Source organism: Struthio camelus, chromosome 4, assembly GCF_040807025.1.
Source record: "Struthio camelus isolate bStrCam1 chromosome 4, bStrCam1.hap1, whole genome shotgun sequence".
Lineage (NCBI taxonomy): Eukaryota > Metazoa > Chordata > Aves > Struthioniformes > Struthionidae > Struthio > Struthio camelus.
In genome coordinates this window covers 7,799,791-7,822,551 of record NC_090945.1, presented here as the reverse complement: position 1 = coordinate 7,822,551, position 22,761 = coordinate 7,799,791, and the positions used below count along the sequence as shown (strand labels likewise).

The 22,761-nt window shown below is 41.1% G+C and overlaps 1 protein-coding gene across 3 annotated transcripts in view; it reads left to right on the top strand.

The window, feature by feature from the left end:
- The window catches only part of RASSF6 (Ras association domain family member 6), a 152,591-nt gene that overhangs the window by 107,657 nt on the left and 22,173 nt on the right, over positions 1-22,761 (top strand). For 2 of the 3 annotated variants that reach the window (XM_068940931.1, XM_068940930.1), the window contains 5 exons: positions 12,491-12,603; positions 13,481-13,544; positions 16,611-17,440; positions 18,695-18,782; positions 20,999-21,989. Coding sequence is in view for 1 of the 3 variants with exons in the window: in XM_068940929.1 (XP_068797030.1) it covers positions 21,942-21,989 (48 nt within the window). In the remaining 2 variants the exon portion in view is untranslated. Of the gene's footprint in view, positions 1-5,591; positions 5,861-8,869; positions 9,859-11,784; positions 11,933-12,490; positions 12,604-13,480; positions 13,545-14,751; positions 15,018-15,915; positions 16,210-16,610; positions 17,441-18,694; positions 18,783-20,998; positions 21,990-22,761 lie in introns of all 3 variants that reach the window. The other variant, XM_068940929.1, reaches the window with a different exon arrangement.

The window sequence follows — 22,761 nt, the reverse complement described above, 5'->3', positions numbered from 1 at the left end:
AAGAAGTTGAGAAGTATCGAACTAACCTCACACAAATACACAAAAGCATATGTAGAGGTTTTGAAAAGATGACATTTCAAGGGAGGAATGTTTCTTCCTCAAGTCCCTACCTCCTGCCTTTGTGTAAGGGAGAGCTAGAATAGGAAAAAGGAATGAAGCCAAATTTTTGAAATCTGAGCATAGTGTGACACCAAGGCCATGTGATAATAATGTTGGTACTTGTGCTGAAGTGGAGCAAACATATCATAAGGAGCCTCCTCTTGATAGGACACTGCAGAAACATTAGCTGGCTCCAAACAAGTAACTTTTCCCACTGGTGTTCTCTTTCAGATTTTGCAGACTTAAAATTGTATTTGTCCCGCTCTGTGGTATGTTGATTTTGAATATTTGCTGTGGAAGAGTTTGGCTTCCTCTGTTAATAGATACAAATTAGGCTTTGCATTGCACTTACACCTGGATGTTCCAGTTGCTCCTGCAATTGTTATGGACGCTAGATGGAAGTAAGGAAAGTCAGCTGAGATGGGAGCAGAAACTAGGTCCTGCCCATTCTGACGCAGTCCCACTTATTAAGAAAGAAGAGCAATGGCAGCACCTTTCTGATATACCTTTTCTGATTACTACCTCCTCTGTGCTAGGAGGTTAGTTTTTCAGGGGAACCAAACTCATCTTTCTTGCCACTGGTTTCCCCTCTTCTTTCCTTCACTTAATGCTGCAATTTTATTCCTATATGAAACTGAAAATCCCAGGGAATAATTCACATTATTCTGACTTCTTGGCAGCTTCTACTATAGAGAACTTCCTTTAACTCCAACAGATTTTGTAACACTAATCAAAATTCAACACTTCCTTTACTGCCTATTCCCTCAAAATCTACAACAGATGAGTAGACAGTTCAGTAATCTTAATGGCAGACCAAAGATGTGAAACAAAATAGAAACAATATATTTCAGCAGTAGGTGAAACACAGATACTTTGAGTATGACTTGTTTTGCCTTCTCCCACTCCTCATAGGTGTGTAGTAGCAAATCAGACTTCTGTGATGGGAGAATTTGTGAATTTGCGTCTTATTTTTTTAAGGCGTCCACAAGTAGATCTCTAGCTTTTTGAAGGCCCAGTAATACAAAGACGGAATTCACATTTTCAGCTTCTGTGGGCTACCTGCAGTACTATAACATTTTTGTGCTATAAATGTCGTTTGTGTGCACAGTTTCTGAGATTTGGTTACATTGAAATTAAGAAGACTATTGTTTAGCAGTGTAAATATATATCTAACAATCCTGGTTTGATAGTTCTCTGAATCATACCTCCTCACATCCTGTGTTTCTAACGCATTTGCAATTCATAATGGTGCTTTGGGGGAAATGATGAAGCTACTCCTTAATTCTTCAGAAGAAAGTGACTTGACAATTGAAAGTAGTTATTTCGCAATCTGATCTAAACACTACATACCGAGATAGATTATCTTAATCTGAGGTAAATCTTACTTATGCATGACTGATTTGTGTGCAGTATGACTGTGGATCTGATGTTTTATCAAGCCATCATCAACCAAGCTCTGACCTAGCTTAAACTGTCATGATTAGGATTGCAGGAGGCTTTATGCCTTTGTCAGTTGCTAAGGTGTTTCTTGAAGTTCTGAAAGCCCTAATCTCCCTCCACCATTCCCACCCTCTCTTCAGTATTATCCTTCAGCATTTGCCCTTTCCAGGCTTGGATTCTCATGCCCTCTAACGTGCAACAGACCTGCTCTTAGAAACTGCCCACAGGACCAGAGCAAAAGTTCTTCATCACTGAAATAGCACCCAAATTTCAAGAATTCCCTTGAATTATGTAGTAATGCCTTTCCTTCTCTAACTGCAGCAAAGCTCTCTAGCATCAGTATAAGAAAACAGCCCTTTGCAAAAGATAGTGATAGCTGCTCTTGCCAGCAGGATCCAGCTTCCAACCATGGCTGTTATTGAAAAAGATCTTTGAACAGAAGACATCTTCACCCCATTTACTGTAGGAAAAATATTTGTCATTGCGATTCAATGTAAGATGTGAAAATTACTCTTTCCTTTACTTCTAGCCCAGAGCTAATTTGCTGTCATATAAAGTAATGTAATCAGAATACAGCAATCTACTCACTTCTAATTTGGTATAAACAACTGTGTTGCTATTAGTGGTCTGTGCCAAACCCAAACCAGGAAAAAAAATCTGAACCTTAAATGTAAATCAAAGATATAATCATACACTCAGGAATTAGATTTTGCCTAGCACTTTTTTCCTGAAGGTCTTCCAATACCTGTTTGTTAAGTCCAGCTTGTTGAGATATCTGATCCTAATACAGTTAACCAGGAAACCATCCATTATGGGCATAAAGTATGCATTGGGGATAGTCACTGAGCTGAACATTTTACCACCTACACAAGACCATATCCCTCCCCATTCTTCTTAAATGTAATAACCACTGGGAACTGCTAGAGTCTTTATGAGCTTTGATCCCAGCATGTCTTTTATCACTTCATTTCTGAAGTGGTGCGCTGCACCGAACACTGGCTGACAGTCTTTCGTAAGGTTGATCCTATCAATCACACAATTCTTTAGAAAGCATTTTCCATTGCTTCTGCAAAATCTCCGTGAATACTGCAGTTTTGGAGGGCAATAACTCCTTGGGTGGAATGATGTCTTCCAGGAGAGTTTCACGCTGATTGTCAGAGAGGAAATGAGAAAAGCAAGAGACCTAAGACCCCTTTGTCCTGGTTAGACATTACGTTTACATCTACTTGTTGGCTTTGATGAGGTTTTAAAGGTGAGGTTTTAAGTTTTTCTCCTGCAAAGATTGCTCTCATGTACTCCAATTATACCACTCTAGTTGAGGCATTTGGCCAAGTTCCGTTACACCAAATCCACTACAAATTTGCCAGTCTTGTAGGACTTCAGGCACACAGAGATGAATGTTTCTCCTTTGTGTTCATTATCTCCTTCCTAGGAGTCCTTGAGATGATCCTAAAGTGCTCTGACTTTCCCACCACTCTGGAAGGCTGACGAGGCAAACCTTGTAGACTGAGGATCCCTCACAGCTGGTAACAAATAAATGCAGCAACTTTGTATGCTCACCACTTCCCTCCTCATTTGTAACATAGCCCTGAAAAACAGAACTTCCTCACTTCACCATTTCCTGATGTCAGTACTAAATCTATCATCACAGCTAAAAATGTTTTCCCTTTTTCTGAAGCTGACATGGGAACAAAACCATGTTACTTTGATGTTTGCTGTTGTCTGTCTCAAAAAGTAGGCTATCAGGTTAGGTAAGCACAATTTCCCCTTCATAAATCCATGCTGGCTATTCCCAGTCACCTTCTTGTATTTAACACATCTGGAAGTTGTTTCCAGGATTATTTTCTCCATCAGCTTCCCAGGGACTGAGGTGAGGCTGACCGGCCTTCAGTTTCCTAGATCCTCCTTCTCGCCCTTCTTGAAGATAGGAGTGACATTTGCTTTCTTCCAGTCCTCAGTAACCCCTCCCGATCACCATGACCTTTCCAAGATAATCAAGAGTAGCCTCACAATGACATTGGCCAGCTCCCCCAGCCCTCATGGGTACCTCCCAGGAGGTCAGATGGAGTTGCACGTCCAGTTTGTTTAAATGTTCCCTAACCCGATCCTGTTCCACCACAGCTATCTTCATACTCCAGACTTTCCCACTGGTCTAAGGAGAAAGGGATTCCTAAAGGTCAGTCTTACCAGTAAAGACTGAGGAAAGAAGTCCTTGAGTACCTCTGCCCTGTCTGTGTTCTCTGCCACAAGTTGCTGTCCTCCATTTAGCAGCCGGCTTGCATCTTCCTTAGTCCTCCTTTTGCTGCTGATATACCTGTTGAAGCCTTTCTCGTTGCCTTTCATGTCCCTTGCCAGATTGAACTCCAGGTAGGCTTTGCCATTCCTAACCTATACCTGCATGCCCAGCCAGTGTCTCTATAGTCCTCCCAGGTTACCTGACCCTGGTGACTCCTCTTCTCTCCCAAATGATCTTCATGAGATTCTTCCAAGCAAGAAGAGTCCCATGGGATTCTGCTCTCCTGAAGTCCAGGGCTGTTGACCCTGCTTTTTGCCTTGCTCCCTCCTCTCATGAACCTGAACTCCACCATCTCGTGGTTGCTGCAATCAAGGTTGCCCGAATATGATATATGATGATAGCATAATCTTTCTGGTATGATAACAGGATCACCTCAGAGGGACATTTCCCAGGCCAGCAGGAAGCCCCATTATAAATATTCTGTTCAAATTTTTGCCAAAACCTGGCTCCATGACTCAGTTTCACCTGTAACAACTGGTGCTTCATTAGAGCTGGCAAAGCAGTAAGGGATGACAGTTACTTTAGCAATTCATGACGTTCAGAGCTTGAACCTGCTAGTATGTTGTAAGATCAGGATCTTATAGCGCACGTAACATGAGTGCTCTAACACGTCTCCTGTTGTATACAAGTTCTATTGTTACTTTTATATTCAAAGCAAATTTGGTACTGATCACAGGTGGACCGTGGTGTTTCAAGAGTGACGTCCTTCATGTCACTCGAGCATAGAAGGCTCGTTGAGCTATTATAGTAAGGACATAAACATTTTTTGAGCAATAGCATCTAAAAGAGTAATTGCCTAGTGTTATTTTCAAATCCCTTTGACTGTCCAGCCTAAATAAGCAGGTACTTATTTATAATTATATTAACTTGGTGAAAGCGTCAACTTATACTTCTGGAGCTATAAAGCTATAGCAACCATACTGCATCTCTCTGAATTTTAAAATATAGGTTTTCTCTGTGAAATGAAGGTCACTTTGGAAAAGTATTGCAGATAATAAAATTGTCTAGTTCTGCGTAGTAGGAGCAGTGAGAGTAATTCAAGTGCTTTATCTCATTCTGTACAGCCACTGGATACTACTAAACCCTATGCAATTATTGGTTCAACATTAAGCATTTGTTTGCTCTTTACTTAAGGGGATGTTACAATTTAGTTGTATTTTTGATCAGTGAATTGTTACTAGACCTGAATTTGAAAACAATTTCCTTCCAGCTAATGTTGCAAAACGAGCAGGATGTGCACTTGCTGAGTTGCATGTCACTCTTCACCTTTCACATCAGTGTTTTTGAAAGTGTGAGAAAGGAAAATAGCTACAGATTACACTTGGACTCATAGCCTTTGTTGTTACAGTCAGTAAGTAATAGGGCTTCAACTTCAAGGTATGGAATTGGACAGGAAGGGAAAAAAAAAAAAGAGTTGTAGAGTACGCTAGGGAAGCCTCATTGAAATCTTTAGTGTTCTATGCCTAGTTTCAAGATGGAGCTCAGTTTATCTTTGAGCTGTTGAAGCACTGTCTACTGAAATATAAATTCAAAAGGAAAAAGCTGATGTATTCTGTGCTGCTTTGTCATAAACGCTTCTATCATGAGAAACAGTCATTCTTATCACAGTAGTTCTTATTTTTTCGTCAGTTTTGTGATACTTGCTTACGAGTTTGCTAATTAAAAATTGTGTGTCATGCTTCAGCTCACGTAGCATATTGTAAAAGGAATGAACATAACGCCATATAAGCCAATGCATGTCCTACTCTTTTCACAGCCTAGTCTTAAAGGAAATGCCAAAGAATTTGGTAATCATTCACAAGAAGAAATTCCAGATGAAAAACATTATCTGTTGCAAAGTGTATAACAGCACTTAAGTTTGTCTTTCATACTGACTTTTAAAGCACTCACGTGATTTGTCGACAGTACAGATGTGAACCAGTGACACAAGTTCAGGGAGCCAAGGAACACCTTCTCTTCTGAAGACAATAAAAACTACGTTTCAGTGCTTAAGCAGAACACTAGGACAAGTAGTCCCGTACCATGGTGAGTTCCTCTGAGTCCTTCTTTATTGGCCTCTCCTTATTTATTCTCAGAATCAAAGATATTCCCCAATAATCATCAGTTACGGTGCTATTGTACCACATTTTGGACAGATTAATCCAGAAAGGAATAGTTTTTTTCAGTAACATGCAGTCAAATCAGAGTTTCCATGCAGAATTTGGGGACTTATTTTGACATCTGGGAATAGGAATGGACTGAGATTTCTGAGGTGCTCATTATTACAGATAGTTTTTTTTTTTCAGTGCAGTGCTGGTCATTTTATTTTTAGGGTAATCCTTTTCTATTTTTTGAGGGGAGTCCATTTTATACTGTGGTTGCATGATAGTGGTAGTGAAATAACTGCTGAGATGGTGGAAAAGCTGCAAGGTAGGGATGGGAATAAGTGGCCAGGGCTGAGGAAGGTGTAGGAACTTTTTAAGCTGGCTTCCCCAAAGCTGTATGCCTCAAACAATATCCTTAGTTGTAATGACATAGCCTAGAAAATTACTTACTGGAATCCACTGTGTGAAGCATCAGAAGTGTTTATTAGTTGACAGGTAATAGCTGATGGATTAGCCCTGATTGTTCTAAGGCAGTAAAGGCACCATCAGATAAATTATAAGGCTTTGTTTAAAAAGACAAGCCATAATGACATTTTTATAATAGAAGGAAAGCTGTATTACTTAAGCCTTACTAACATATAGGGCACTTCATTTCATGGCAAGTTCAGTCATGTTAGCTCCTCCCACTAGCAGCAAAGGGTATGAATTAAGGAAGTATTGGACATCTCTGATAATATGCTGAATCCCTTAACGTCGACGGAAACCAGGGAGCATATCAGGAATGCAGTACTGCTCAGGAAGCAGTCAGATCAAACTGTTGTTATAACTAGTTTACAAGCACTATCACAACTATATTTTTTAACTGGAGCTTTATGTTGCACATGGCTGCTCTAATGCAAAGAGTAAAGAAGCACGTTGCTTGCAGAAGAGCAGCTGTTGCCTGAGCTGAGCAACAACTGCTGACAGACGTGCCTTATTTCTTCTGGACTCTGAATATTTCTCCTGGTGACGTATATCTGCAAAAGGTAGAACAGTGACATTGCATCTTTGCTGTTTTTCGGGATGCCATTCTGAAACAGCTGTGCCAGCCATCACTCATTTCCAAGTGAATCATTCATTGTGGGGACATTCAAAGGCCGTTTTCATGTCAGGCTTTTATTTCAAGGCAGGAACTTTGCAATGAGTTCCAGCAAGACGATAAAATCATATTCACGTCATGTTGCAATCTCATTCGGTTACACAGGGTCAGCCTGAGAGTTTTGTGTAAGAAGTTACTCCTGCACTGATGGCGTGCAAGCAAGGACACTGTCATTTTGAAACCGAGTGGCAGTGGTCCTTCTTTAAGGACAGTAGAGTAGCTTCCTGCCTAGAAGCTGCAATCAGCATTGTAACATTTCTAGCAAGTGAGAATGCTTCTGCTTTGAGCAGACAGCATTTCACCACCTTTCAGCTTAAGGACCTGCTGTGGCCCATTACTGAGTTCAGAATAATCATCTGTCCCCAGAAGAGGATCAGTAGGTGGATAAAGTCAGCAGATAGCAAGCACTATAGAAGTGAGGAATAATGGAGAGTGCACACGTGCAGGGTTAGAAACCTAGCACTTGCTGGCGGCTTACCTGACCACATCTTAGAGCATTTGATGCAGGACTTAGCATGATTTATAAGACTCTGGCAACGGATAGCAAGAATCCTATTTTCTCCTGAATAATATCTAGAATAATGGGCTACTCATTTGAAGCAGAGCTTTTGCACACTGCCACAGCAAAAATGAGTAACACTAGCAGTGACTCAGCCTAAAGGTGCTCTGCACACTGCACACATGCTGAGCCACAGCTCTTCCTAGTCGAATGTAGCATTTCCACACCCTTAAGCGTTCTTGCACAACCAACAACTACTTGCTGTTGTTCCAAGTAACAGAGAGCAGGCCTGAATCACAAAGCTGAGATCAGAATCTTCTATTCCTTGTGGGTATTTGAATGCGGACATTTTGCCTAAGGCTCTCCAAAGGTCTATAATGGCTTTGCAAAAAGAATATATAGGCAAGTATATTTTCTATATAGTGTGTATCTGATATGGGATGTCATCTTAAACATGCCCTTTGGTATTTGAAGCTATCCACCTGAATCCATATGTGCACACTTAAATGGCCTGATTTTCATGTCTGCTTTGTATTTATAACTCTTATTGAAATTGTTGCATATTTGTGTGAGTGACAACCACAACAGTTTATTTAGGTATCTTACTTTAGAAGTGCCCATTTGAAAACATGACCCTATTAGGAATTTTCAGCTTAAAGTGAGTCCCTTGCGAAGGAAAAATATAAAAATAATCCAGGACAAAGTCAGCAAGTAAATGAGACTTATTGCATGTACATAAAGTGGAAGATTGATAAACTCAAAGAAAAGATGATCACATGTCTAAAGCATTAACCTAGAATTTAGGAGACCTCAGTCCAGTTCTTTGCTGTAGACTTTTGTGGCTGTGGGATAGTCACGCCAGGATCTGCAGAGAGGATTGTCATCCTCAAAGGTGATTCCAGAGCAAATTAGATACCTTTGAGGATTTAGGCTTTAATTCCTTTGTGCCCAGCTTCCTTATTGCAAAATGGTGTAGCTGCCCGGATAGAAGCTGCCTGTCTCCTAGGAGATATATTTGAGTTAGCATGGCAATAAGGAGTACATTAGATAGATGAAGCTCTTTACTGGAGTTTCAGAAAAAGAAACACTCTGAAGTATACAGGATGGGGAAAAGTTAGGTTCCAAAGCCATGAGAACTAGGCAATTTGTTTGTTTGTTTGTTGGTTTTTAATGTTTATATGGTTTATTAAAATAAAACAGGAGTAAAGGATTGCCATAGGCTATATGATTAAATCAAGTATTGGCACATTTTTTAGACACAACAGGTACAGACCTCAGGCAATGTAGATGAAACTGGATTTTCTTTTTTGCAGAACTAGGATATGCGACTTTGAAGTAGACTTTAAAGTAAAGCAAGTAGACTTTAAAACTGTGATCCAGAACACCTTTGAAAGACACATCACCTTCATTCTGCGTATTCTACTTGAAGATATGCAACTTATGGGCTTATTATCTGCACATTTTAACACCTTAAAATGGAAACAAAATCTATACTATGGAAGTACAATGACTAAATGGAAACAAAATAATTTAGAAATGCAAAGGCTTGCTTTCTTCGTGAAAGAAATCTCCCTTATAACACTCTGAGAAGGAATCAAGCAACGTATTTCACCCTCATTGCTTGTCACAAACAATGAAACTAACACAGGAAACTGTATTTAAGTTGGATTATGGTTTTGCTCCATACCCTCGAGACAGGAGTTTCCGCTACAGCTGACACACTGGTTTTCATTTCCACCTATCTTGTTAGTATAGTAATGCTAGCTGTAGACAACAGCTGAAAGCTGAATTTCCTGCCAGAAGCTGATGGGGATCACATTTCTATCTCGGACTTGAAGGACTTTCCTTTTGCATTGCTTGATCTAATACGCTGTGGGGGATTGCAAGGGTCTTATTCACCCCACTGAAGTCACTGGGGTAGTTTCCCTGTCACACTTCTGTCTTGTGAAATCTGAGGTTTTTTTTTTCCTTGTCTCACATGCCTTAACAAGATCTCTTAAGTTAACATTACCAGGATTTTTTCTGGTATGTAACACAGTGGAAGTTTCAGGCACCTAAGTGCCAAAGAATTACATGACTGGATTGTAGTTATGCCTAAAGTCTCGCTGCTAGTGCCATTCCTGCAACATCAATTTCCTTTTACATGCATACAGTTCACCACTCTTCTTGAAATCAGAAGTTTAATTATCCTGTTTCAGAAGATGCAAGTCTGAAAAACTGATCTGATTCGGAAAACATTGAAGTCCATTGGAGTCTTTTACTTCAAATGGCCTGAGATCAAGCGTTATCTGAGTAGAAACTGGTAAGAAAGGGATGTTTTAGGAGGATAACAACTGAATTTTTTCTTTTGTACACTAGAAATAAATGCACATAATCAAAAGTGAGTGATTCTCTAGCAGATTGCAATGAGGACCTGTCTGAATTTCTTACCTTCCATCCTCAAATGGCAACCAGACTGTAGAGAAGTAGTGCTGTATTTGACCTGTATCCAGTACATGCCTCTCAGTGTAAACAGTCCTTTACTACTACGCTACGTGAAGTTACCTGCTCAGTGCCAGACACTGAAGGGATTTTAAGTCACATATGTTTGCGCTGGGCTTGATCCTATGTCCCTCATCACCAGTGGCAAAATTTCCTAGTGACTTGAGTGATTCAGGATCAAGGTTTGTCCGTCCTGTCAGCTTCATTTCTATGAGTTGAAATGAATCCTCTGAACACTAGCATGAGTAACTGTTCACAGTCTCGACCGAAAAACTATGCTATTTTACTGCACCCACGTTAAGTAGCATCCCCAGAGATGCCATTGACCTCCTTTGAGTCAGGTATAGGTGTGGGCAATAAACAGTCTGTGCCACTTCAGGCAAGGCACAAAAGCCAAAGTTGTTCATACCGGTTGTTGATTATGAATGCCTTTGGTTTTGCTAAAAGCTTGAGAGCAGTGTGGTTTTCAGAGTGCAGTCTCCAATTCTTTCTCTAAGCCAGGTACATTTAAGTCTCAAAGCATTTACCTTTATCAATTAATTTCACCATTCCTTGGGTTTTTAAGGATAATACTTTTGTCACCAGTCTGAGTTTTAGGATTAATTTGTTCACATTCCCAAAAGAAAGGTGCTACATAGAGGTAGCTTGTTACCATTAACAACCGTTACTCACTTTTCTGTAGGGAAATTGCCTTTACTGTTGTAGCAGAAAAAAAGAAAGAACGAACAAGTACGCCCCCCATCCCGACATCATGCACAATAACTTTAAGAAGTGTTTCCCACCCTCCCATTTTGATTTAGTACCTATTTTTGAAGAAGATACAATAGCACGTTAGCAAGGCACTTTGGGAGCATCACAAGTGTTGCCAATGATGTGCATGTGAGAAACGTAGAAGAAAACCTAGAATAAAAGGCTGGTTTCTCTGGCAGATTTTGAACAGCCTATTTAAAAGTTTTCCTATGTATCTTAAGGTCTTGCCCCAGTACAATGTCCAAACATGAACTTCAGTTGTGTTCTTAAGGATTGCCTTGAACAGGAATAAAATAATCATACAAGTATGTGATTTTCAGAACTGGTAACTTAGAGCTGCTCATATTTTATTTAATGAGAAATGGCATCATTTATGATATTGCATTAAAAGTAACCAGTAGGAACAAGTTACTGTACACGTAGACAAATCACTCAGGAAATAGCAAGTTGTTTACTTGCTATTTGACCATTCTCTTTTCAATGCAGGTAAAGTCTGTTTTGGAATTTGTGCATGTAGTGTTTTACTGTAGCAGTTTGGGGTGCTTTTATCTGGCCTTGGAAGTTATCAGACCATCTGTATGGATAACAACTGATAAGAAACACATATTACTAAGGAAGTGTCATGCAGCAGCAACAGTGATGCATGACAGATGGTGGGGGCGGGGGGGGGGGGGGAGGAGGTGTCCCAATCCAGTAAAGTCCTCTCAATAGAATCCTCTCTTAGCACTTGTCCTAGCATCATTCCCTTACCTGTCACGTAATGATTTTATTTGCTGTCCATTTGATCATTTGCCGAGGACAATGGCCAGGAGGAAAAATAAAATCTATACCTCATATGCTCATAGGTGCAGGTGATCGAGTGCTGACATGCCTCCTCAGACCTGCAGTGCCCCAGCATCCCAATCATTTTAGGTGCTGATAGATCCAGCAGATAAGAGCGCAGCCCTATATACGTCATTATAGTATTTGAGGGCAAGAGTATTTTGTCTCTTCACAGGCCAGGAACGCATTCTTTCCAAAGTTAAAAAATGATATTTTCCTATCTGCAACCATGGCAGAAGGACCTTGTTGCATCTATGAAAGAAGGGGCTAGAATGGACAGACCCATGTCTTGTTTTGTCCAGGAATCAGCGTTTTGGATCCAGGTTTAGACGTTTCTTTTTCTTAATAACATTTGGCTTTGCTAGGATTATTGGAATTTCTCTTTGCGAGTGCTTCACTAACAACTTCAAGCAAGCAGCAAACTGTGGTATCATTTCAGCTTCTTTTACCAGCATCAGTTAACCTCTTCTGTCATTGAACCAAAGCTTATGACTCAAACTGGACACCTTGTGCCTTTTCTTTGCTCTTGTTATTTCTTACCCAGGAAGATCTGCTCATTTCCCTGAGGGTGGCCTTATTTTCTGTTTCGCATCTACTGTCATGGCCTCTAATTTAGAGCAGGCACCCCTTAGCTAGGGTGATGCTAAATATGGTTTCTCAGATACAGCCAGCTGGCTAACAAGTTTACTGCGGAGAGTGTATCTAAGACATGCATCCAAATCCATCCCCACCCTCCTTACATTTTTCTTCTCCTTCCTTCCCTCTTTTCTGCCCTAGGATGCCACAGTACAATGCAGTGTAATAAAATATAATTACAGTGCTTCATAAAGCAATCCAATTATGAGGTCAAGTTTTTTCCCCCATGTGTCTTTTTTGACCAGGAAGCACGTGAAAGACCAGTAGCACAATAGCACCTATACGTGAAACATCCTGCACCCAGGAACCCACTTTGAGCTTTGTCCTCCTACAGTTTTCTCTGAAAAATAAAAACGAGGTAAGAAATGCTCAGACCTGGTGTTACTAACTGCAAATATTTGTACAGGGGAAAAAAATGTGGGTAGCGCTCTGTTTAATCCTTTTCCGTCTCTGTGGGCCCACGCAGGTCCACAGCTCCACCTTGAGGTGGATTCTGGCATAGCACCCTTCGGTCACTGCAGGGAGTTCACGTCTTGCTCTTCTTGAGCGTAAGAGATGGTTCAAGACGAAGGCCAAAATCTGTTTGTCTAACCCTGAGCTTTTCACTAGTTTGGAGTTCGTTCCACCTTGCCCGTTACTTTTTTGTAGGAAAACTTCTGCTCTTGCACTGGAACCTATAGTTGTCCCACGACTTAAGTTGTCCCCAACAGTTTCCTCCAGCTGTGATCACTGGTGGGAGACTTGATTGATATGTGTTTTACAGTACTTGTATGGTATTTGATGAGTTTTAGAGAACAAGACTTTTTCCCTTTAATATAACTCAGATTGTGCAGAGCAAAGCTTTCCCCTTCTGGACTGGCTACGTGTCAAATAGCATAGGTCCCAGTACCTTTCTCCATGGCACTTGAATCAGCTCTCTCCAATATGAGAAGTGACCATTTCTTCTTATCTTCTATTTCCAGTCTTTTAATTATTCTTCTCCTACAAGAGAATCATCTCTCCTCCCCCAAGTTTCTTCAACAGTCTGCAGGGATGAGCGTTGCTCGTTTCCACTGGGGAGCCCGCGTGCCCGTTCCACTTGGGTTGCCAAAGTCTGCACATGCACTGATTCCTGCAGAGAATGCTGGCAGGCCCTGAGCCAGAACTTCCCTGGACAAAAGCTGTGCTAACCCTTCTCCGGTATTTTGTGTTTATCTCTGTGTTCACTAACACTATTTTGTTCTGGTTTTTCCCAGACTCTCAGAAGACCTACCTCTAAAAATTGTCATCCTGGTTGCTACATTCCAGCCTGGTACCAAGGCAAGTTTAAATGAGATGTTTGGGGTCTGCCGTGTTGTGCTTTTATATTGAGTATGCCAGAGTTTGCATGCTTTTCTTCATTTCTCCATTTGACCATTCCCTGAAGTTAAAGATACATTTTAAAATTCCAAGAGCTTCCTTTACACTATTGTTGAATTATGTGGGCTTTTAAAACAATTCTCCAACCAAAGTTAACACAGTTGTGATTATCTCCAGACTCCCGAGAGTCCATTCTCACCAATGCCTTGGTAACTCTGGTGCAGAGAGAAGCAGGCAGCTCTGCACTCACTGTCAATGGGAATTTTATTCCAGCTTCACCAAGCTGGAATAAAACACATGAGGTTTTGTGAAGATGAATTATATCAGCCGAACAGCGGCATCCTTGGGGTTGCACTATCCTGTCGTAGTTTGACTCGACTGCATCCATATTATCTTAGAAGTACAGGGTAGGCGCTCCTCAAGGCAGAATTTGTAGGGTTTTTTGTCTGTTGTAGTACTGTTGACTTAAATGGAACATTTACTAGTATTAGCATTTATTTGTATTGTGATGGCCACATTTTTCAATTCTTCACAGACCAGGTCAAAGGCTGACAAGTAAGCAAAGCTGTTTAAAAAGTCAAGAAAAGGTAAAGTAGTAGGAAGAAGCCCACTGTAAGAAGTGGTTGGCAGATCAAGTTATTCATATTACTATATGATCTTTGCAGAGAGCATTTATAATGCAACATCATTTTCTGTAAGTTACTTCATGTACCAGGAAAGGTTGCAGCAGGATGTTTTTCTGAAAAGGACCCTAGTGGAGAAAAGAATCAAAGAAAATCAGATAAGATCAATATGGACAGCCTAAGTAAGAGCTGGCAGAAAATGTTTGTTTCTACATTCTCAAGGATTTTTGGCAAAGTCCAACAGCTCTTTTCTTGTTTTGGCTGTTGAATTCAAAATAAACATATGCATTTTTGCAAGATGAAAAAGCAAATTTTCAGTTTTGAAAATTTCAGTTAGACATGTTTGCACAGACATTTCATTCCCTCAGAAGTCATTTCCCACCTGAAGAGACGTCCCCAGCAAATGATTCAAATAATTTCACACTGAAGTGCAGAGGCCCTGGTAGCTTGCAGAAGTTAAGAATGTTGCACAGTGACATGTACAATTTGGTAGATTGGATCACATTTAAATACTTAGAAACCTGTTGTGTGTTTTTATTTTCTAGTGCAAGAGAAAAGCAAAAACCCACAGTTAAAAGTGAAGCCCTTGGTATAAATTCATCTTAGGTGCCAAGTGTTTGGCATTGCAGCCAGTCACTGGGGAAAAGGAAGCCGAGTGAGAGCAGCAGTTTCAAATACATCTCCGATGCATGTTTTGCTGCAAAAGCCATGAGGGGCCACTGCAGCTCAGCACATCCTGCCACCAAAGCCCTGCTGGCTCTGGAGAACAACCTACCCTGCTGCTTCAGGCAACAGCTCAGCACACAGCTTGGTCAGCTCACCTGCGAAAACCTCACCTGGTTTAGAAGAAACATGAAGGGTTTTAAGTAGGGTTAGCATGCTGCACTGAAGGCTCAACAGCTGCCAGTACAGGCACACGTGGGTTGCAGGGAGATCCCTACAGGAGCCAGCACTTAGATCAGCTTAGGTTACCATCAGACTGCAGTGCGAAAGAGCTACTGTTCATTTACTGTGTGATTCAAAAGCCCTGCCTCTTCCACTGTATATATAATCTTGTTCCCACTTACCACTATTACTTTTGTGTGAGCTGATCTTAATCAATTAATAGTGGTAGACAGGGTTTTTTTTGTCAGATTTCTAAGGGTGAAGTATAATTAATGACCCCACAAATACCCAAAGCAAAAAAGACTTTCACGAGAAGAAAACATGCTCCCCTCCCTGCCACACCACCCAGTTTAGCAGTACACTGAATGTCCAAGCAAAGCAAAGGCTAGCTGCTCCCTAAGGGACAGGGAACCAGAAATCAAGGGCCATACCACAGCCAGCAAGGCAGGGACCTCACCAGGCAGGGACCCATCCTACAGTAGCTTAGCAAGGGAACGAGACCTACCCAGAGATCATGGCCAGTTTCAGTCAAAGTCCAGATCATCACATAAGTTCACAGCAACAAAGCTGGTCGAAAGTCAAGCCAGGGAGCCAGTCTTCAGGTCAGAGACTAGACCAGCAAGGCCCAGAACCAAGCACAGGACCATCACTCCTGCAGCATGGCTCAGACAAGGACTTAATGCCCAGGGATGAGCTTAAATGGGTTCCCGGGCCTATGGGCAGAGTGGGTGTGTGGAGGTCCCAGGTGAGGCTGGTCAGGGCCAAGAGTAGTGGGTGCACTCAGGCCTCTGACACCAAAACAGATCTTGCTCTTCATTTTGCAGCATGCAGTTACGCATATGTTGAAACCATGTGAAGTCTCCTTTACTGAGAGGAAGCATACCCTGGCCCTGGCAGGGCCTTGCCCATTGCTGTGGGGTGGAGGAAGCAGAAGGATCCAGCCCCAGAAGAATGTCACCTTTGCTGAAATTTCAGGTTGCAAAGGCAGCTGTCTATGAACAGTAGAGACAGAAGGACTGTTAATCTTTGAAAACGTTGTTATTTAAGTGCAAACCCAAGACATCAGATGTCAAGAGAGAGGTTGCAGGATGAACATTCAGATCCATCTTGTAAAAATGGTCAGTGATCTGTGAGTTTTCAGTTTTAAGGTATTTCAGTAGATATTTCTTAATTTTCAACAAAGGTTTCTTTTCTGAAAGTTAGTGTCAGAAATGAAAGCATAAAAATTCAGTGGCAACTCTTGCAGCGCTTCTTAAGTGACTACTGTGGAAGTGCACAGGGGCCAGTGAGGACCTGTGCAGCTACCAGGTGCTCTGGAAGAGGGCCATTAGGCTATCCACTCACATGCCTCCATTTACTGCTCAGATGCTGTTCACCTTTCTGCAATATCTTTTGCATAAAATTTCAAGCCTGAAATTGCTTCCATTCCTGCACCTGTTAGAACCTGTGCTTTCCGTACAGACCTGGAGGAGCATACCATGAAACTCACGGTCCTAAAGACACTCCTGTTTCTCTGCAGGTTCGTAGCTGATTGAACTTCCTCTTCCTTGAACACTGCTTTTGGTGTCCAGTATCTCAGAGCTTCCCAAGATGAAGGTTGCCTTCTGCGAGTGTGGTACATCTCTCTGCTGCAGAATGCTCTGTTGAAGCTGGGACAACACCATTCCAGAGGCTGAATTCTCATTTCTAGTGGGCAGCTTGTTCAGATTCTTCACTTGTAGGGACATGCGTGTTGGCTAGAAACAAGGTATCACCTGCAGGGCTGAGAATGACAGTTTCCAATGGATCAAATTCCAAACTTGGAGGTACACCCTCTGGACAACAGTGCAGGGAAGAATCTTCCCAGAAGTTCATCGTCTCCTAACCAGCTATTGACTTGTTTATGTTGCTTTACACAGGAGCATGCCGAGTTCATAGTCCAAATCAGACAGTAATTTTATATCAAACTGTGTTCCAGGTGCCGCCGTTCTTATCTGGATTTGTTTTTCCAAAGCACTACTAAACCAGAAAGATATTCAGATGTCTGCAATGATGAGATCAAATTTTAGCTTCATTAATTCCCATGAAACCTAGCAGAAGTTGTACATGTGTGACCAAGCACTGAGAGAGAATTCAGCCCTTCAGAGGTTAGAGAGATCATGGTTTCATCTAGTGCCATTGAAATGCCACCGCCTCTGCTTTGGAGCTGACACATAACTGCCATCCACAGTACACAGCGCTCCTTGTGCTCTAGGACTCCGCTCAGAAGGGTTAGGGATTTGGTTGTCTGAATGAGAAGAAAAACGGTTGAGTATGATCAGAAATGTGATCTATAAGAGCAAACACTCACGATGAGAATGCTGTGAAACAGTAAGTAGATAAATGTATTTACTCTTTGTAAAAAATGCTAGATAGCTGAACTCCTCCCAAAGGAGTCATTTAATAGCTGAATATAAAAACAGCATTATGGAAGGACAGGAGGGATTCGGAACAAGTAGTTGCAGCATCTGTGGGGTGAACTTTAGCAAGAAGAGTCATTAGACCTGAGGAATGTCCCAGTGTCATATACATGATAGAGGCTGGACATTTGCAGGAATAACTGAGGAGCTGAGAAACTCTTCAAGCAGGCAGACACGAGGTAGAACCTCACTGAGTTAGCCCAATCTCTTTCGCTTTGCAGTGTTCCCTTTGCAACACCCTCTGTGCGGTTTTCAAGAGCAGCTAAATAAATGAAAGCCACAGACACTTAAAGATCAGCTCTTTTATGACTTTTTAGGTATTTTATGCAGTATGAAAAGTAAAAAGTCAGTTCCCTATCTGGACAAGTTTTACAGTGTACTGCAGGGGTGTTACTTGCTTAATCACTCAATGTTCATTATGGAAGTGTTTTCAAGATCTTCCTCTTTTTATGCACTAGCTGCAGGGCGGTTTGATGTACCACTCCAGTACAAAGCAGTATACAATAAGAACTGTACGCTGTACAGAGACACTAGGACACAATTTGAGGAATGTCTGCACTGCACAGCAGCTGTGGGCTAGGGAGTGTGGGCTAGTCAGACACAGAGGCAGGCTGCAGTTGCCATGTGTTGCCTCCATTCCCACCAATCTCTGATTCCTCACTTCATAATTACATAGCAAGAACTATAGAGTACTGTTTCTCATGCTATTCCTTTTCAACCTGAAAACTTTTATTTAACAGAGTGCTGTATATGTACGGCTGTCTGAAAATCATTTTGGTGTGCTTTGCTGCCGTGACAGAATTACGTCCTTACCTGTATAGGAGATGCTCTGGTGTGTGATAGGTCTTTAACAAAGTCTGAAATTAGGTGCTTGAATAAATGAGGTGGAAGAAGTGCCTCTATACTCTTCGTCTTGTTTATCTGCAGACCGGATATGAGAAGACACTACAGTAGCTGAGCTCTTTCCAGGCATGCATAGACTCTATCTTTTCAGAGGCTCCTGTGAGGGTTAGAAATGTTATTTCAATTCTACAAGTGAGGAACTAATGCACAAGATAAGTTAACTGACTCACCTAGTACTATCTGATGACTTGTGATTGAATCTCTTAGGTCCCCTAGGTCCCCTAACGATGCTTTGTTAACAAAAATATTTTTTTTTCCCCAGCGTTGGCCAAAATTCATCATTTTATACCATCAGGAAACTTGGCCCGATAAATTACAGTCATGTAAAATATGGAAAATAAGATACCAAGGTCTGTATCACAAACTCTTCTTATTCATTAAAGTGGTGCTATAATCTCAATCTCAGTATAATGTCTGCTAAGCCCAGTTTCTACAGCCTTCCTCATCCTTACAATTTGCTTGAAGTTTATGAATTCTAGCAATGCCGGAGAGCATAGGCTCTCATTCTGTTAGTCACATCCATCCAGAAGCAGAGTATTGTGTGAAAAATTATGCTTACCATTGGCAAGTGTGAACAAAATGATGTCTAGAAATATAGGCTACTTTTTATTAACCACTCAAGTGTTTAAATAGACAGTGACAAAGGAGATTTAGGGCTGCTGAGCTCTACTCTGAGATTTGCCAGAGACCTGTGTGTGCTGAGAGTACCAGGATCTGGAATTGTGTGGATTTTCAGAAGATGAAATTCTGAGGAAAAAGAGAGAATGCCTTTTAAGATCTGGCCAGTACAGTAGTGAACACTGAGAGCATGTTGGTAAACCACCTTTCCCAGATCCTCTTGAGTTCAGAAGTAGGCGGGCATATTCAGCAAGACCCAGGACAGTGCTGCAGACTGTATGTTAGAGATATTTTATCATTCTTTAGGCAGTGCTATGTACTGCAGAACAGTATTTGCCTCCTTCCTAAGTCATGAAAAAAATGTCTGATTTGCATTGTGTTCTTTATAAATTTAACTTCGTACGAATGATCGATACACATTTTTGTTAAGGTTTGTGCATTTATAATGTGACTCTAGGACTGATTTTGAGCACAGCTGAGACAGTTGCATTTCTTCACAGAGTACATGGAAAAGAGATACTTACATGTTTATGTCAGTAATTCAAAATATGTTGGAATTACGGTTACTGCTGAAGTTTGCTTTTTGATTTGGGATATCTTAGGATGAGGAGAATGAGGAAAACTTGGACACAATAATTGCCCTCTTTCGAATACTCACACAAAACTTTGCAAAGCAAATCCTCCAAATTGTACTCAAACCTAAAAGCAAGCGTAGAAGTAACGGAATGAATAACTAGTTATTTTGAAATAACAGTTCCAGCTGCAACAAGGTAGGTGCACCTTCACAGGAATGATAGGGATAGTTTCAAGTAGAAATTTAGATCTGAATCTGAAGCTTCCTCAAAGTTTCAGGAAATATAGATCTAGTACGATCCCTTGATTATGGAGGAGACTAGATGGATATTTTTAAAGGGAATAGAAAAGAACAGACAGCCTACTTTGTAATAAGACATAACTCCCTTAATAAAGAAGTAATTAAAGAAAAGCTCCCTAGCCTATTGGAAATTGGAGTCAGGTGCCACAGTCACATGACCCTCAAGTGAGCATTACAGAGGCGTGACCATGTGCCTAAGAGGATCCTAAATTAGAAGCAGGGGGAATGATGGTTGCTGTGCTATTTATTGGGGAAGCATACTGGCTCTTAAGCTTAGCTCCCAGAAGGAGAAGGGTCTTGTGGATTCCTTCTTTGAAGACAAAAAGAGTGCGACTGTACAAGGACACACTACCAAGAGATTTGAGGGAAGATGTGGATAGAGTTAACGTGGGAAAGCAATGTTTCACACAGAATATAGCAGTTGAGGGAGGTCTGAATTTGAAGATCATTTGAGGGTAGAAGAATTGTAGCCTAGAGTTGCTATGTAAGTTAGCTGAGTGGGGTGAGACTATGACCCAACTGCTGGTTGGGTGGTGATGGGAGCGAGTAGCTGCATGACTGTAGCTCTCTTCTACAGGCCCCTGCTCTCTGGGTCTGCCCTTCATGTTTCTTAGCTCCAGGCAATGAAAAGACTTGTATGGCTTTGTAGATCTCTAATTCTCTATGGATGACTTCATGAGTTATAGTAAGTGCAAAATCATGATGCCTGACTAATAGGGGTTTAGTCTCTTAGGTAAGATTTACCCTTCCGGTTATGACTCACAAGGGCCAGGACACTGATACTGACAAATTGCGTTCTACCCAGAAAAAGGTCAGTGCCAGGGAAGTGCCATCTCCATAAACAATGTGGGAAAGTATAGTCTTGAGCACGGGAATTGCCACAAAGTTCAGGTCTCCTTTTCAATTTCTTTTGTGAATTTTGAGGGTTGCAAGTTCCTAATGTGATGCATGAGAGATAACTGTATTGCCTGCAAAAGATAGGAAGGACTTAGAGTGGATGTATGTGCTTTACATATTTACTGATTTAAGCTAATGAGGTTTTTCCTTGTTTCTTTTCTGGGTCACGCTTATCAGCTGTGTCTACAAAAGCGTAGCCTGGCACACAGGTGTTTACATTGGCAATTTGGTGGAATAACAGAAAATCAGTCATCTTGCTGAAGAATCTTAGGTCTTTTGCAAGGTAAACCCAGTTGTTTTGAATCCCTTACTTTGTTGCTATTATCAAACGATCTTCATAGTCGTCGTCGTCGTAGTACAAAGGAAAGAACCAGTGAACTTCACATCTTGTCCGCTGAGGATCTGGGTTGACCTTTCCTTGTAGTATCTGTCTCAGAAAGTCCATGAAGAATCTCCCTTGTTTGGAGTCAGTGATGGTCAGGAATTGTCCAGGTGCAGCTGTTTGCACCCAACGTTTGGAGTTTTCATTCTCGTTATAAAACAGAGATATTTGGTGTGAGCTTGTGTGTACAGGATTGTGCTTCTAAAAAAGCAGTTCTACCAAGTCCGGAATGCCTGTATGATCTTTCCGTGGCCAGCCTGTTTATTCTGCGTGTGTAATGTAAAAATAGGAGAGGACTCTCTGAGGGTTTTTTCTAACTTTTAGTAGTTCTTATGGTTTTAGCAATATGTTTGCTAATGACTTGAGGTCAGGTTGTGAAACAGCTGAACTCCAAGTTCCAATTATTTATTAACTTAAAATTACTTGAATATTAATCTTGCAAGGAGCCCAAAACGTAGCTTAGCCTTTAAAGACTCAGGGATTGCCCCGTTCCCTACCCTTTCTACAGCAATCATCCTCGACCCTTTCTTTAAGGGTGGAAATAACATAACTCAGTTGTGACTTCGTTAGATTTCTAGGGCATATAAACTATGTTTATTGTGAAAGACAAGTAATGATGCTTCCTCTGCATGTGATTGTTCCTCTGCCTATGAAAGGAGGAGGAGTGTTGTTTCATTCTTTTAATTCACAATTGACTAGCATTTCTCTGCTTTGCGGTCTTAAAGACATCTTTTTCTTATGTGCTATGTGTTCCTGATCTGCGCTGAGCCATCTCCACAAAGTAAGGTAAGTTAATTGCGTTTGACTTTAACTCAAATGAGACCAGAACTAGACCATAGGTGGGTGTAGTTCAAGCGTGGAAATGAAAACTAGATCAAACCTGAGCCACATTCACCAAGCCAATATAAAAATCATCCCACCTGGTTTAAGTGGAAATGAGAACTATATCCTTTTGCTATCTTAATTTTTTACTGCTTTATTAAATTATTTTCTCAGTGGGACTTCTTTGCTTGAATCTAAATTAAGTAACTAAAGCATAAGGATTTCAAAACTCTTCTGTAGACTTAGAGATCCCCCAAAACGTAAATGAACTGTTGGGAATCAGGAGTAAAGTTACTTAAGAGTAAACCTAGTATAAGCTAGTCCTAGTGTGAGGTAATGACCTGACCTTCAAGGTCAATACTGAAAAGTATTCAGATATCTCCTGGTACTTAATGAAAGTGTCTGCCAGAGAAGCATACTTGTCAGAAACAGATGGGTTTAGCTTTACCGTGGTTTACAGGTGTGAAGGTAGGCCATGCTTTTTCTCTGTGTTCTAGCTGTCTAATCCAGGAGTGTCGGGCAAAATGCTCAAGTGTCTGTAGTTGTGATAGTAACGACCAAACCTCTGCATTTAAACAACTTGGAAAGTTATGTGAATTCATGTTATCCCTACAGGAGAGGTGGAGCTTGGTGAGAAGCTCCAAGCTTACAACAACATGGAGCTTCTATGGTGTTGTGAATTGAGCTGAAAAGTCATTGATATACATGCTAATACCATCCTTTGTTAGATATTCTT